The sequence below is a fragment of the Clytia hemisphaerica genome, unplaced genomic scaffold (genome assembly GCF_902728285.1).
Source record: "Clytia hemisphaerica strain Z4C2 unplaced genomic scaffold, Clytia hemisphaerica genome assembly, whole genome shotgun sequence".
NCBI lineage: Eukaryota > Metazoa > Cnidaria > Hydrozoa > Leptothecata > Clytiidae > Clytia > Clytia hemisphaerica.
Genome location: NW_027103646.1, coordinates 60,647 through 74,384, shown reverse-complemented (window position 1 = coordinate 74,384; position 13,738 = coordinate 60,647). Strand labels below are relative to the sequence as shown.

Below are 13,738 nucleotides of genomic sequence, written 5' to 3'. Positions count from 1 at the left end.
CATAAATAATCAACAAGTATCAGTTTTGAAATATACAGTGGAACTCGAACTTCTATCATTCGAATCTTACCATGATTCGAACTGGGTTCGAACTAGTCCTAATTCTCAGTTCCCATTAAGGGGAGAGTAAATTAATCTTTATAGTTTGGTTCTCTCTGTAATTCGAACAAATTAGACTTCCCTTTTGAATTCGAATCTGCGAGGGTTAATTGTATTCCAGTTTGAAAACATATTTGAAAAGTGTTTATGGTTTTATAAACGTAATGGACACATCAAAAAAATAACCATAAGAGGAACGTACGTTTTATTTCAGGATTTGGGTGGTGCAAACAGTCGTGCTTTGAGTCTGACCAATCTGAAACTCACGGATTCAGGAAATTATATCTGTACAGCAATCGCAGGTGGAATCACTGCTGCTTCAAATATTGCCGTTCTAACTGTTTTTGGTAAGGCTATTCATCCAATGATGTTTCCTTTGAGACAGAATTCATACCTAATTAGAGAAACCTTTAGTTTACGTTCACCTCTAACTAAGATTTTTGTGATCAAAAAGACGTTCGCAGGTGTTGAATTTTCTTTGACAAACACACGATTTGGTTGATATAAGAACATCAAAAGTCATTGAAGCCTTCCGATATTCTTAATCTTTTTGTTTAAAGTCTAAGAATGTTCTAAACATGTTCTTAATGTCAATATTTTATGGGTATTTTTGTGCAACTTTCTAAGAAACTGTGTGTTTTAGGGCCCATGAAGTCTTGAAATGTTCTTAACTTGTTTTTAATATTTCGATCATCGAAACCTCGATGCTCTTGTATTATTATTGTCGATTTCACTTTTATTTCAGAACCACTGCCAATATTTATGAACCCTCCCAGTAATTACACATTGAATACCAAGGAGAATGGATTACCTTCTGCACAATTGCTCCACATCCTTGTCAAAGCTGAGAGTCGTGAGACGAGTCGTGAAATGATGACTTTTAGACTTGTCGATGGTAAAAATTATATTTCGACGTGAAAGTTTCTTACTCCTCGGATAGGAGTGATCTAATGATCTAAATGATTACTATACCAAAACAACCCTTTAAACTTAGCAAGTGGATCAGTGTTTATTAAACGACGCTGTATGCATGGGTCCCGTCAACGGGGGGGCGGGGGGTCCTTGGCCCCCCACTTTTTGGTAGACCATGTCATACGTTTTTAAGAATTACTATTTTAAGCTGGTTTGAGACCAAATCAAACCACAAAAACTATTATTCTCCCCCAATTAGATATCGTTTTAAAAGTGTTTTGAGGGTGTAAAAAGTGAAAAATTTTCTTCGTCGCCCAACCATGGTGGCCGACATTTTTTTCCAAAATGTTGGCCCCCTCACTCAAAATGGCTCGCCGGGGCCCATGGTATGTTCTTAACTTTTTGAGTTGTATGCCTGAAATTGATCTAAAATGTCCTTATCTTCACCATGTTGTGAGTACTTTTGTGCTCTTTCCTAAGAAATTGTAGCTTTTTAAAGCCTTAAAATGTTCTTAACTTGTTCTTAGTATTTTGGCCATCTTATATAGTTTGTTCAAAAAATTAATTCAAACCTTCTTTATTATTTCTTCAGGTGATCCAAAGAACCAATTCTCCATCTCACCAACTTCATCAAACCATGGGACAACCCTTTCACGAACACAACCCTTAGACCGTGAAGACATTGCCGAGTACAATCTAGTCATCGAGGCCATTAACAACCGCCAACCCTTACAACCGGTCACTCAGATCATCAAAGTCCTCGTGATGGATGAGAATGATAATAAACCCATCTTTGTAAAAGATCACTATAACGCTACATTGCCAGAAGATACACCGGTTGGAACACAATTCATTCAAGTCTCGGCTAACGATGCTGACACAGGTTTGCCTCTGCTGCATTTTCTTGAAATTTTGTTGTTGTTGTTTTTTTCTTCAAAACCGTATGAATTTCATGATATGCAACATTGCAATGTCTTCCTAGGACCCACAGCTGATTGGTTTAAAGTGACATATTGACTGATGGTTTTACGTCATTTACAACCAATCAGCTGTTGGGTCCATGATGTCAGAAGAGTTGCAATAAATAAAGTAAACCCTAAAAAAAACACATAGCTGCATAATTTATAACTTTCATTTTGATAAAATGCTAGTAAGATCACTTATATAACATACTATCCGATATCTTTGCAGCTTTATTTTTTTCATTTCCAGGTGACAACGCGATTATCCGATACCGCATTATTCCGGGAACAGCCCGAACAACATTCACCATTGACTCAGAGAACGGACAGATCACGTTGTCGGAGGCATTGGATCGCGAGCAACGTTCTTTTTACGTTCTCATCATTGAAGCGAATGACGGCGTGAAATCAAATTATACGGAATTGAGTATCGAAGTATCGGACATCAACGAACATAAACCGTTCTTCCAAGACACCGAGTACACGACTTTTGTGAAGGAATCCATCGGCTCTTTGGTACCCATCATAACTATTCTTGCTAAGGATGAAGATTCAGGTAGGTGACTGGCTCTAGGGAAACCAATTTGTAAAACGAGTGATTTCGGCATTTAGTTGAAATAGGCATATGAGGAAGGAAATATTTAGTGGATAAAAGTAGATATATCTTTGATGAATGAAAAAGGGAAAAACAGGCCGGACTATGGTTGGGGCCGACTAAAAGTTTTTTTTGAAAATCGACTGCCAAGATACCCTAAATCACTAAATAAAAATAGACAAATTTGACACTTGCTAGAGTGAAAAGAAAGTTAAAGGAACAATGAGTAATGGGAGCGAAGCGAGCAAAAAAATTGTTTTTGATTTCAATATTGTTGTTGGTCTTGGAGCGCATCATTTAATAAAAAAAAAACAGAAAAACTTGTAAATTGCAAGTATTTTAAAATTATCTCAGGAAATGCAAGTAAGTAAGTGCAATCTAAGGCGCATAAAGTATGATTTTTAAGATTGGGGCGTTTAAAAAAATCCCTTATGGCACCTCTTGCTCTCTGGCGCCCCCGCCCCCTGCCACAACGCCACTGTACATGAAGCCCAAAATTAGGCATGAGAAATCGGACCCTTACAGTGCAGAGAAAATATAGCTTGAGTTTTAGTAAATCTAAGCAAAAAATCTACCCTTACGGTGAATTTTCTTGAGAATTTTTGATCACTTTAAGGCAAAATGATTATTTACACTCTCAGAGTGCAATTTTTCTCATTTTTGCTCATTTCGACCCTTACAGTGCACTTTAGGAAGTTTGTAAAGGGATCTTTTAATTCTTTTGTTTTTCTGCTTTGTCAACATAGAGGCTGTCTATATCATAAAACATAGCTTTAAAACATGATATTCGTATCCGAAATCTTTAACGAGTAGAGCTAAAGTTTCTTAAGGAACAACAAGTCAACTTAATTAACAATATCAGCAATTATTATCCGACGCGCGTGAATAGCGACATTTGATTGGCTTCTTTACTGTCCGATATTTTCGAGTATGTAGCTTACGTGGAGAAATTATTTGGACGTAGTCTTACTCATCCAATATGAAAAATATTGGGCTACGAGAAAGTATATTGGACGAGGGCCAATTTTAGGGGTTGGTACTTTTCCAAAGGCCTAACCAATCAAAATGACTGGCCGTGTTTGGCTTGGAAGGCTAAACGCAGAAATCGAAACCCAATTTTAGGGGTCGGTACTTGTTGGTACACGCCCATTATTTGTGCATATTGGATTTGACTTTGTCCAATAACTGTTTAATATTTTTTAATTCAACTCGCTACAGGCCACAACGCGAAGATCATTTACACGATCGTCGATGGGGATCCCGACCATCAGTTCGGCATCGACGATCTTGGTGTTTTGTCGGCGAGAAAACCATTGGATTACGAAACCAACTCTTCTTATGTTCTGACCGTCGAAATTGAAGATGAAGGTTTGAAGCAACGTCTTTTCAACGTCCATATAATGTCATTATATGCCATTTAATGAAACATTAAAACACGTTGGCTGCAGACTGAGAACTAGTTTTTGGTTCTTATATTCTTATTACTACAACAAGGGAAAATTTGCCACGCGCTATTTCATGAGTTAGAATCTTTACGGCATTTCTGTATGCAAAACAAGAATTTTCTTAATTAAATCGAAAAGAAGGCTCGGATAAATTGCATATTTCAACGACTCCTTAGAGTACGTATTTCCTGAAAATATCATGAACTGGAACGACAATCTTGTCATGTCGATAATTTCTCAATTTCTTGCAGGTACACCAGTAATGAAGTCAGACCAACAAGCTACGGTAACGTTATACATTCAAAATACGAACGATAACCGACCGATATTTTCCAGACCAGAATATACAGGTTATGTGGATGAAAACTCTCGAAAGTTCCGTGCTTCGCCCTTCCAAGTTTACGCTGAAGACCCCGATGGCGGTCAGTAGTTTTCCTTCTCGCAAGTCTTTTATAAAAGTTTTATAAATACATGAATAATCATGGGAAAACGTGTGAAAAGCATTTCTGCTGATATTGTTAGATAATATTGAGCAATTGTTGAAATATTTTGGGTAAGGCGAAAATAAAAAAAAATGTAGTATTTCTGGAAACCGGCCGGGTGAAAAAAGAAAAGTTTCTGAAAGTTTCTCTTTAAAGTTCTATTTCAATTATTTTACGTTATCAAAAATATCAGAAAATTTTTTTTTTCCGGCCGGCCGCATGAGGGCTTTTTTCCTTCACCCGCATTTTGGAAACACTACATTTTTTTAATTTTCGCCTAATAGTTTCTTTTGATTATTTTGCTCTAAAAAGACATTTTATTGCGTATTTCATTGCGTCACGTTTACGTTTTAGTACTGTTAAGTATTCTTTCAATTGAATACATTTTTTTTCAGGAGCGCGAAGGATCACTTACTCCATCCAGCCACGCGATAACATCACAGACAAATTCGAAATCTCTACTATCACTGGAATCATACAAATTCGTGAAGCGCCCGATTTCGAGTTGACGCAATTCTACCGCTTTAACGTGGAAGCGTCGGACAATGACGGTTTGGAGTCAATGGCAAGTATCGTTGTTTTTGTTGAAGACGTTAATGACAACGCGCCACGGTTTGAAAAAACGTCCGCTGAAATCACCGTATCGGAGGCTGTCTCCAATTCCTTCGTCATTTACACGGTGAACGCGGTGGACGGTGACGCGGAGAATAAGAATAACGGGAACAGTTACGTCACGTACCGCATCGTCAGCGGAAATGTTGATAATGTTTTTAACATCAACCCCCATACCGGTATGTATATCTCCCCCAATCGACTTCTTTTCAACTTTGTGGCAGACTTGCTCCTTTGTTTTTTATATAAGTAGTTGACAGTGGTCGGGTAATCGAGGCTAACTACTGAGCAGGTTATTCTATTATTTTCTATTCACTATTTGGTCAAAATCATGCCCATAGAAAGACCTCCAATGAGGAAATATTGTTTACAGTCTATACGAAAAGAGAATGTCAAAGAACTTTAGAGACTGGACGTTGAAGTATTATTCAATGTAAGCTTCAAAGTCAATAAGTACTGTAAGCTGAAAAGTTAACCATCTCTTTGACAGGTGCTATTTCGAAAGAGATGACACTGGATCGAGAGAAAGTCAAAAGCTACGATCTCAATATCACGGCATATGATTCTGGTACACCTCCTCTACAAGCCACCAATTACTTCATGCTAATGATAACGATCACAGATTCCAATGACAATCGTCCCAAGTTTGATAAAGACGATTACGATAAAACCGTGATGGAAAATGCGGAGGTTGGGAGCCAAATAATGACGTTCAAAGTTGAAGACATCGATCAAGGTCTGTCTGGCTTCATCGTTTCATTGTTTGCTTTTCGCTAGATGTGTTTATACCACAATCCTGGACAGAACTGTTTGTCCAACCCTCCCCTAATATCAATGTTGATGGTGAGTCTTGTGAACGTGCAAAAATTCAACTCCAACATTGATTTTGGGGGGAGAGGGGGGACTTGCCGGTGGAAAAGGGTTATTGGACGCCAGTTTTGACCACGATTGCAGCAGAGCTGTGATTACGTTTTTTTATTGTTTTTTGGGCTTTGTTTTTTTACTAACAGTTGCTGGATAAAAATCTTACTTTAATTTAAAATGATTGCTGTGTTTGGGCCAACATTTTCCAAGTCAATGTTGAAATACACGCGTTCTCACGTTTCTTAAAGCTTAGGATTGCGAGTAAATTCCTCAAAATTCAATTGCCATTTCGCTGCCATCGAGGCAAAAGGTCCAATCTCAAAATTAGTGTCTGAGAAAACTAAGATTTTTTTCTGTTTGGCTAACTTTAAATCTTCAGCTTGGCCCTTTTTTCATAGTGCGGGGGGACCCCATCTACATGAAAAAAGGGTCAATCTCAAAATTTAAAGGTTAGCCAAACATAAAAATTCGTAGTTTTCTCAGACACTAATTTTGAGATTGGACCTTTTGCCTTGATGGCAGCGATTTGAAGAAGCAAACACAACAATTGGGACAATCTTTATTCGCAAAACAACATGTTTCATTTTCCAGATAATTTAATTATATATTAAGAATTCCCTTAAGAAATGAATCTGATTGGATACAAACTCATTGAATCTTTCTCTCCTGTATTTTCAAAGGTATGAACGCACAAGTAGAAATTGACATCCAAGAAGACTCCTTTCGAGAACGTTTCGAAATTCGAAAAGTACGTTTCCAAGAATACGCCATGTATTTGATGAAAACGGTCAATTATGAAGATCGTTCCTTGTACTCGTTCACGATGAGAGCTCACGATAAAGGAGTTCCTCAACTCGAATCATCGGCCACTGTATGTACAACGTTTTCTCTTGATAGAATTGTTCATTTTGAAGGAAAGGAAATCTCGCAATCAATTAGCTTGATTCCCTGCTTATCCTATAAAGATTTTTGTTTAAACCCTTTCGTATAGATAAGTGACCAATAAAAGGCAGATTATGCTAAACGTTCGGCTAAGTTCAAGTCTTTTGCTTAGCAGTGTAAAGAATTTGAACACGAATAGAACGCACTGCCTCCAAGCGAGGTGATAAAAGGCAAAAAAACAAACCATTTGCATAGCCGTCTTTTTTCGTCAGGTTACAATCCACGTCGGAGACGTTAACGACAACCAACCGACGTTCCCCAAAAATTATTCGACAACTCTCGACAATAATCCAGTCCCCAACATGAAAGTATATCAAGTGGTTGCCACGGACGCCGACCCAGGCCCTGAGAAACTGATCTATGAAATCACGGCTGGAAACACACATGGAGCGTTTGCCATTGAAAAAAACACAGGTCAGTTTACATGATTTATCCTATTTCGCCTTTAGTTTGTCTTGCCTGTCAGTTGACTTCTACTAAACTTGTTTTCTTAAGCAAGCATTAAGAAACAGCGTCGTACTACCTATCTATATAAAGAACCATGTTAAGATCAGACACTATATTTCAGTTGTTCGCTTTTACAGCAGGACAAAAAAAATATGCATAGGAGATCTTTCGTTATATTTTTCTGAAGAAATCATTCGAAATCTTTCATCGTCTATTTTCAACATGCCATTGACCCACAATGCAATTTATCTTAATCCTTTCTTTCCAGGTATCATAACAACGACAAAGAATGTCCAAAACGCAACTCTTGAGCCAGCTTATCGCCTTCAAATCGTTGCTATAGATACCTACCCCGACAAACTCGTCTCAGACCCCGTGGAACTTTACATCCGGCTTTCACACAAGCCGACGATTTTCTTGAGCAATATAGAGATTGGTGCTTTTCAGTTCGAAACGACCGTCGATTTGGGAGATTTCTCACATTTGAGACCAGTGGTTGCCATGGAGATTGCAGTGCAACAGTATCATCCTCTAAACCCGAATTGTGAGTAAAAACTTACATGACGTTCCAGACAATTATAAAGGTCACTAAGTCATAAGTGAAGATCCCTCGTTCTTTAAAAGAAGGATATACATCTGGGACAAGCTGGAGTTTTTACAAGCTCTTATTTGATTTGGTTGGTCGTTAAGATGTAATAAAAGAATCTTATTACTTTTTCTAAAGAACGCGTCATCTCTATCACTTCAAATGACCAATTAGTGAAGTATCTTGTAAAAACTCCAGCTCATCCCATACATCTACGTGTAACGTCTGTTTCTTCTATCTAGCGCTGCATCTTCAAAGTTTTAAAGAAGAGGTGGTTTAAAGGTGCTTATTTGAAGAAATACGGTAATGTTAATGATATTGAATAATACCATCTTTTGTAAAAAAACTTTTTGAAATATCTTTAGTATACACATATGGCTCGGAAACTCCCGCTACATGGTACACCGTTTTCAAGTCTGGCACTCAACGTAACAACAATAATTTCTTACGTCGCTACGTTTCACACTTCTTCAACTTTCCGCTACCGACGGAGACGGCTGGTAGCCGGAAACGACGTCAAACGGTAACAACGGTAGAAGAATGTGACGAAGAGTCGGGACAACTTGTCAGTAAAGACGAGAAAATTCACGTTGTTGTCGGTAGTAATATGTCGTGTATCAATTTGGACGCAGATGATACTCTGATTTGCAATGGTCCTCTCGGTGTTGGCCTCTCATACAGGTAAAGCTACCCAGCTCGCACACAACCTCGTTTCAGCGTTCATCTAATATTCACTGTGTTCATATAACGTTAAATATAACGTCGTGCGTGAGTTCAGTCCAAACTCTTACGATTCATTAAAGGAAACTTCTTGAGAAAGTAAAACCTTTCTACGTACGTCTTTTCATTGCAGGTTTTGTTTTTAAATAAGAGTGATATCGTTTCCTGACTCATCAATTTTTTCCCACAAGCTTTTTCTCATTGGAATAACACGGATGTGGAGCAAGTTTGATCGGAAAGAGGAAAAGAAAAACATATTTTTGTTTATATCAGCACAATATAACATAGGAAGACACTATCCATCAAACATGTGTCTGATATGAAACGGGAACACTTAGTTTGAAGCATTAGATAGGTCTATCTCTATGTTGTTACTATTTTCCCCAGTTTGATAATAATATGTACCATGAACTGTGAGTAATTTGGTCTAACTTAATTTTTTGGACCTACCCCGGTGGGGTGGAGGTCCTATAAATTAACCTGTGTTCGTTAGTTAGTTAGTTCGTTCGTTCGTTCGTTAGTTACCAACTTTTCTCGAGATTGGCTCATTCAATTTTTCTGATTTTTTGCACAAAGGTGCATTACTATAAACCCTCGAATGTGACGGAGCCCGATTTTCGAAAAAAAAAATTTTCTGGCCGGTAGAACCGGAAATGTCCCGAAAAAAGCGGTTTTTTGAGATTTTCTCGAGATTTTATCATTAAGTCTGTCTCGAAATAATTTGCAGCTGGAGAAAAAAATGGCTGTAACTTTTGATAGAATTCGAATCAAGTTGCGGTTTTGTGCTCGTTAAAAAGATATTCGTGAGTGGAATATTATCAAGTAAAAAAATTGAGAAAAAAAAGGAAAATGAAAATGAAAAATGAAGAAGAAAAAAATCAACTTCTTGTAGAAATGTGGTATAATTATCATTTTCACAGGAGTGACTCTTCAATCTTAGATCATCATCACTGTGAAAAAATTTTTCAAAAATATTCATTTAATCAAAAGATATCAAACAAAGTTTATTGCTGGTTGATCGACAAAAGGCAGTTTTTTTCGTTTTTTTTGTCGTTTTTTACTACTTTATAGAGTCAACCAGCAATAAATTTTGTTTGATATCTTTTGATTGAATGAATATTTTTGAAAAATTTTTTGACAGTGATAATGATCTAAGATTGAAGAATCACTCCTGTGAAAATGATAATTATACCACATTTCTACAAGAAGTTGATTTTTTTCTTCTTCATTTTTCATTTTCATTTTCCTTTTTTTTCTCAATATTTTTACTTGATAATATTCCACTCACGAATATCTTTTTAACGAGCACAAAACCGCAACTTGATTCGAATTCTATCAAAAGTTACAGCCATTTTTTTCTCCAGCTGCAAATTATTTCGAGACAGACTTTAGTTTTTGCGATTTTTTGCACATAGATGCACATTAGTACTGCCGGAAAGGTGTCGAAAACCGTTTGCCGAAAAAAATTTTTTTCCGGTCTGTAGAACCGGAAATGTGCCGGAAATCGTCGTTTTTTCACATTTCCGTCACATTTTTTTCAACTTATTTAATTGTTTCTTTACAGAAAAATGTTCTTTATGATGATGCCCAAAACTTAGCATCGTTTGATTTCCAAAAAAATCATCTTTTGAATCCGGAACCCCTTAAAAATCGCCGGAACAGCCGAAAACCGGCGTAAAACGGTTTTCCTTCATTTTTTCAACTTATACTCGACAGATTTTCATGATTTTTTGCACAATGATGTAAAATGGCAATGCCCAAAATGTGACAGAGCCCAATTTTCGAAAAAAAATTTTTTCCGGCCGGTAGAACCGGAAATGTCCCGAAAAAAGCGGTTTTTTGAGATTTTCTCGAGATTTTATCATTAGTTCTTTGCGATTTTTTGCACATAGATGCACATTAGTACTGCCGAAAAGGTGTCGAAAACTGTTTGCCGAAAAAAAAATTTTTCCGGTCTGTAGAACCGGAAATGTGCCGAAAATCGTCGTTTTTTCACATTTCCGTCACATTTTTTCAACTTATTTAATTGTTTTCTTTACAGAAAAATGTTTCTTTATGATGATGCCCAAAACTTAGCATCGTTTGATTTCCAAAAAAATCATCCTTTGAATCCGGAACTCCTTAAAAATCGCCGGAACAGCCGAAAACCGGCGTAAAACGGTTTTCCTTCTTTTTTTCAACTTATACTCGACAGATTTTCATGATTTTTCTTTCACCGTTAAACATCGATGCGTTTCTTAATTGCTTTCTCCGTTCCAATAGATATATAAATCGAAATTTAAAATTATACATTACTTCCATTAAATTCTAATTATTCGTTTTATAAATAGGTAGGTCCATTAAAGTATTACTTGTTATTTTAGAGTACAAGCTCGTGTTTACGAGTGCGGAAGTTTGATGCCAATTGAAAGTCACTTTTCCATCCCCATTGTTCTTCGTAAGTTTATCCCCCTCCGAAAAAATCCGAATAAAATTTCTTTTAACCGATGTTACATACTGTCTATTGAATTTTCTGAGCGGAATTCCTCCAGGATATGATATTGTGCATTCTATAAAATTTTATTTCAATAGACCTTATCGGAGTTTTTGATTTTTCTAAAACAGCGATGCATTGTGGGATTGTTTCGGGGGTATTACATTAGAATTCCCTCGAGGAGTTCCTCAGAGATTTCTATTGTAATACTCCCGAAACAATCCCACATTACATCGCTATTTTAGAAAAATCAAAAACCCCGATAAATTCTATTGTAGCTTGTTTGAATAAAACATGAAACTGTCCGTATGCACTGTTTCCAACTATAATTTTCCATTCTATGAATGATTATTATACTGCTACCGCAGTCAGAGGCGATCCCTTTCGTTAGCTATCTACCCACTAAGACCATTATAGGCCGCCCTCTATCTTTCCATTTTTCTGATTTTATGGCAATAATTTCATTAATTTTTGCAGTTTCTGGAATTACCTGACTTGAAAACTTCTCAGAAGTGTTTCCGTCTTCCCACTGAGTTTTATTTCACCATTATATTTTAGCACCGGCGATTCCAGCCAAAGCGACGCTCGAAGAATCAGTGTCGGATGGGATGTTGGCGTTGGCTTCCACTTTCATTGTCCTCTACTGTTTTGTGTTTCTGGTAATCATTATATACGTGTGTTGGAAAAGAAGTCACGAGTAAGTATTATTTACCACACCCCCGTGTCACAGAGCTTCATCGGGGGCTGTGAGACAGCAGTGTTTTATTGTTCATGACCCCCTCTGATAGTTTCAAGTTGTATCGATTAAATAATATGGTGATATTTTTGAGGTTTTGAACAGGCTCTGAAACTGGATTTGTTTTGGTGGATATGGAGCTCATCAAGGCATCGTTTTTAGAAACGTTCTCTACGGCAAAAACAAGATTAAATTATCATTTTGGAAATTTCTAGCGTATAATGGTACCTTTGTCTCCATTCTCCGTTCAATACATTCTATTATGTATGCTTTAAAGTGTGGTTTCCTGCTAGGGGTGCTTATTTATATCTCAGTACCAGTCAGTTTCAGACTTTTCCGACAAATCTCTCTTCCTCTCCTTCATTTAGAATCGTACACGTTGATCACTTGCAAGACGGTAATGGACGTTTTCATAATTCGAACGATCGAATGGACAAAATCTTCCACCCTTCAACAAGTTACATCTCACCGAGATCTGGCCGGATTCAAAGAATGGCCGGGTAAGCCAAGCTACGGAAATTTCTTTTCGGGGAACGCCAATCAAACTTTCACTTTTCTATTCTGCATATTTCATTCATTTTCATAATTCAAACCCTCAGTAACCTCTACTTTAAGGGCTAGGTAAGAAAATAAGCCTGGAAATTTGTTTGCGTGTTTTGCGAGTTTTTCTTACCAAATAAGGTACATTTGATATGAATTCGCGTAAGTTTTATCTGTGAAATTTCTGCCAAAACCATAATTCGCGAAACTTAAAGTATTCAAAAGAAAAAACTTTCTTCTGCAAATCGTGTATTATTTTAAAGATGCCTTGAACGTAGTTATTTAAATTTTTATTGAAGGTACGAAGCAGCAAGTCTATGGCCGAACCTCTCTATGACTGAGAAACTCCAGGGAAGCCTCTCACGCAGGTAGTCATATATTTTTTTATATTGAGATAATTTGTGGGTTTTATGACTACTATTAACCGATGGGAAAAGTAGATTTGACTTATGATGCGAATAGTTACGCTAGTTAGTTATCTCAACGATGTCTCTATGTTATACTTGGCTTGTTTTACACCAACCACAATTACCGAGTTTATGTATGTCTGTTTTTCTGTGACGGAGACGGTAAGGTTCTAATTTAACTAGATCCTGACTGACTAAGGAGGACGGTAAATCAGCACTTTCACCGTCTTCGGGGTCAGAAGTGCGGGTTATTCCAAATCGCTTCAGTCACTTTTACCGTCCTCAAAAGAAAAAATGCATAAACTCGCTTTTTATTACGCCATCGGCTGAAAATAAATTATCCTAACAACTTTCTTCAATCCTTGTTTCTTGTAGTGACTTCTTTAACAGCAGAGGAGGTGGCAGGAGAAAAGGTACTTATTCAATTGTTCCCAGATCCCTTTACATCATGTCATGGGTATATTTGCATAATAAACACTTGTTTACCTCCCGCGAAGTATTTTCAACACGTGCTCACTTCTTTGAGAAATTTTTTCCTCTCTTTGATAAAGACAATGATTCTTCTGTCTGTGATTGCTTTCCCGGCTTAATTTGACCTAAAATATGTGTCCTAAATAAGATACTTGACTTGGATGACATCAAAACTTTAAGGTTTTTACTTTTTTAATAATGCACCGTATTTGAAACCTTTTTGTTTCCATTGTCTTCGTTTTCAGATTCAGCAGAAGTGAAGTTTTACAATAACGGAGGTTATGATAACGTGGAGGACTGGACCCGATACACACGTCAAAATATCGGTACCGTAATTTTTGACAATTATTTTTCTCGTTGAAATATGGTAGCCTAGCAGGGCTTCCAAATTGTAATAAAATGAGGCTTTCCTTTATTATCAATGAAAGAAGATGAATAAAACATT

General features: G+C 37.0%; 1 protein-coding gene across 1 annotated transcript in view; it reads left to right on the top strand.

Moving 5' to 3' along the window:
* The window catches only part of LOC136802943 (uncharacterized), a 29,149-nt gene that overhangs the window by 14,561 nt on the left and 850 nt on the right, over positions 1 to 13,738 (top strand). The window contains exons 11-28 of the mRNA XM_067059672.1: positions 314 to 446; positions 845 to 994; positions 1,604 to 1,894; positions 2,224 to 2,529; positions 3,787 to 3,936; positions 4,265 to 4,435; positions 4,891 to 5,286; positions 5,598 to 5,843; positions 6,652 to 6,842; positions 7,126 to 7,327; positions 7,629 to 7,904; positions 8,312 to 8,627; positions 11,030 to 11,103; positions 11,698 to 11,836; positions 12,244 to 12,375; positions 12,715 to 12,783; positions 13,198 to 13,235; positions 13,539 to 13,619. Of these exons, the coding sequence (XP_066915773.1) occupies positions 314 to 446; positions 845 to 994; positions 1,604 to 1,894; positions 2,224 to 2,529; positions 3,787 to 3,936; positions 4,265 to 4,435; positions 4,891 to 5,286; positions 5,598 to 5,843; positions 6,652 to 6,842; positions 7,126 to 7,327; positions 7,629 to 7,904; positions 8,312 to 8,627; positions 11,030 to 11,103; positions 11,698 to 11,836; positions 12,244 to 12,375; positions 12,715 to 12,783; positions 13,198 to 13,235; positions 13,539 to 13,619 (3,361 nt within the window). The remainder of the gene's footprint in view (positions 1 to 313; positions 447 to 844; positions 995 to 1,603; positions 1,895 to 2,223; positions 2,530 to 3,786; positions 3,937 to 4,264; positions 4,436 to 4,890; positions 5,287 to 5,597; positions 5,844 to 6,651; positions 6,843 to 7,125; positions 7,328 to 7,628; positions 7,905 to 8,311; positions 8,628 to 11,029; positions 11,104 to 11,697; positions 11,837 to 12,243; positions 12,376 to 12,714; positions 12,784 to 13,197; positions 13,236 to 13,538; positions 13,620 to 13,738) is intronic.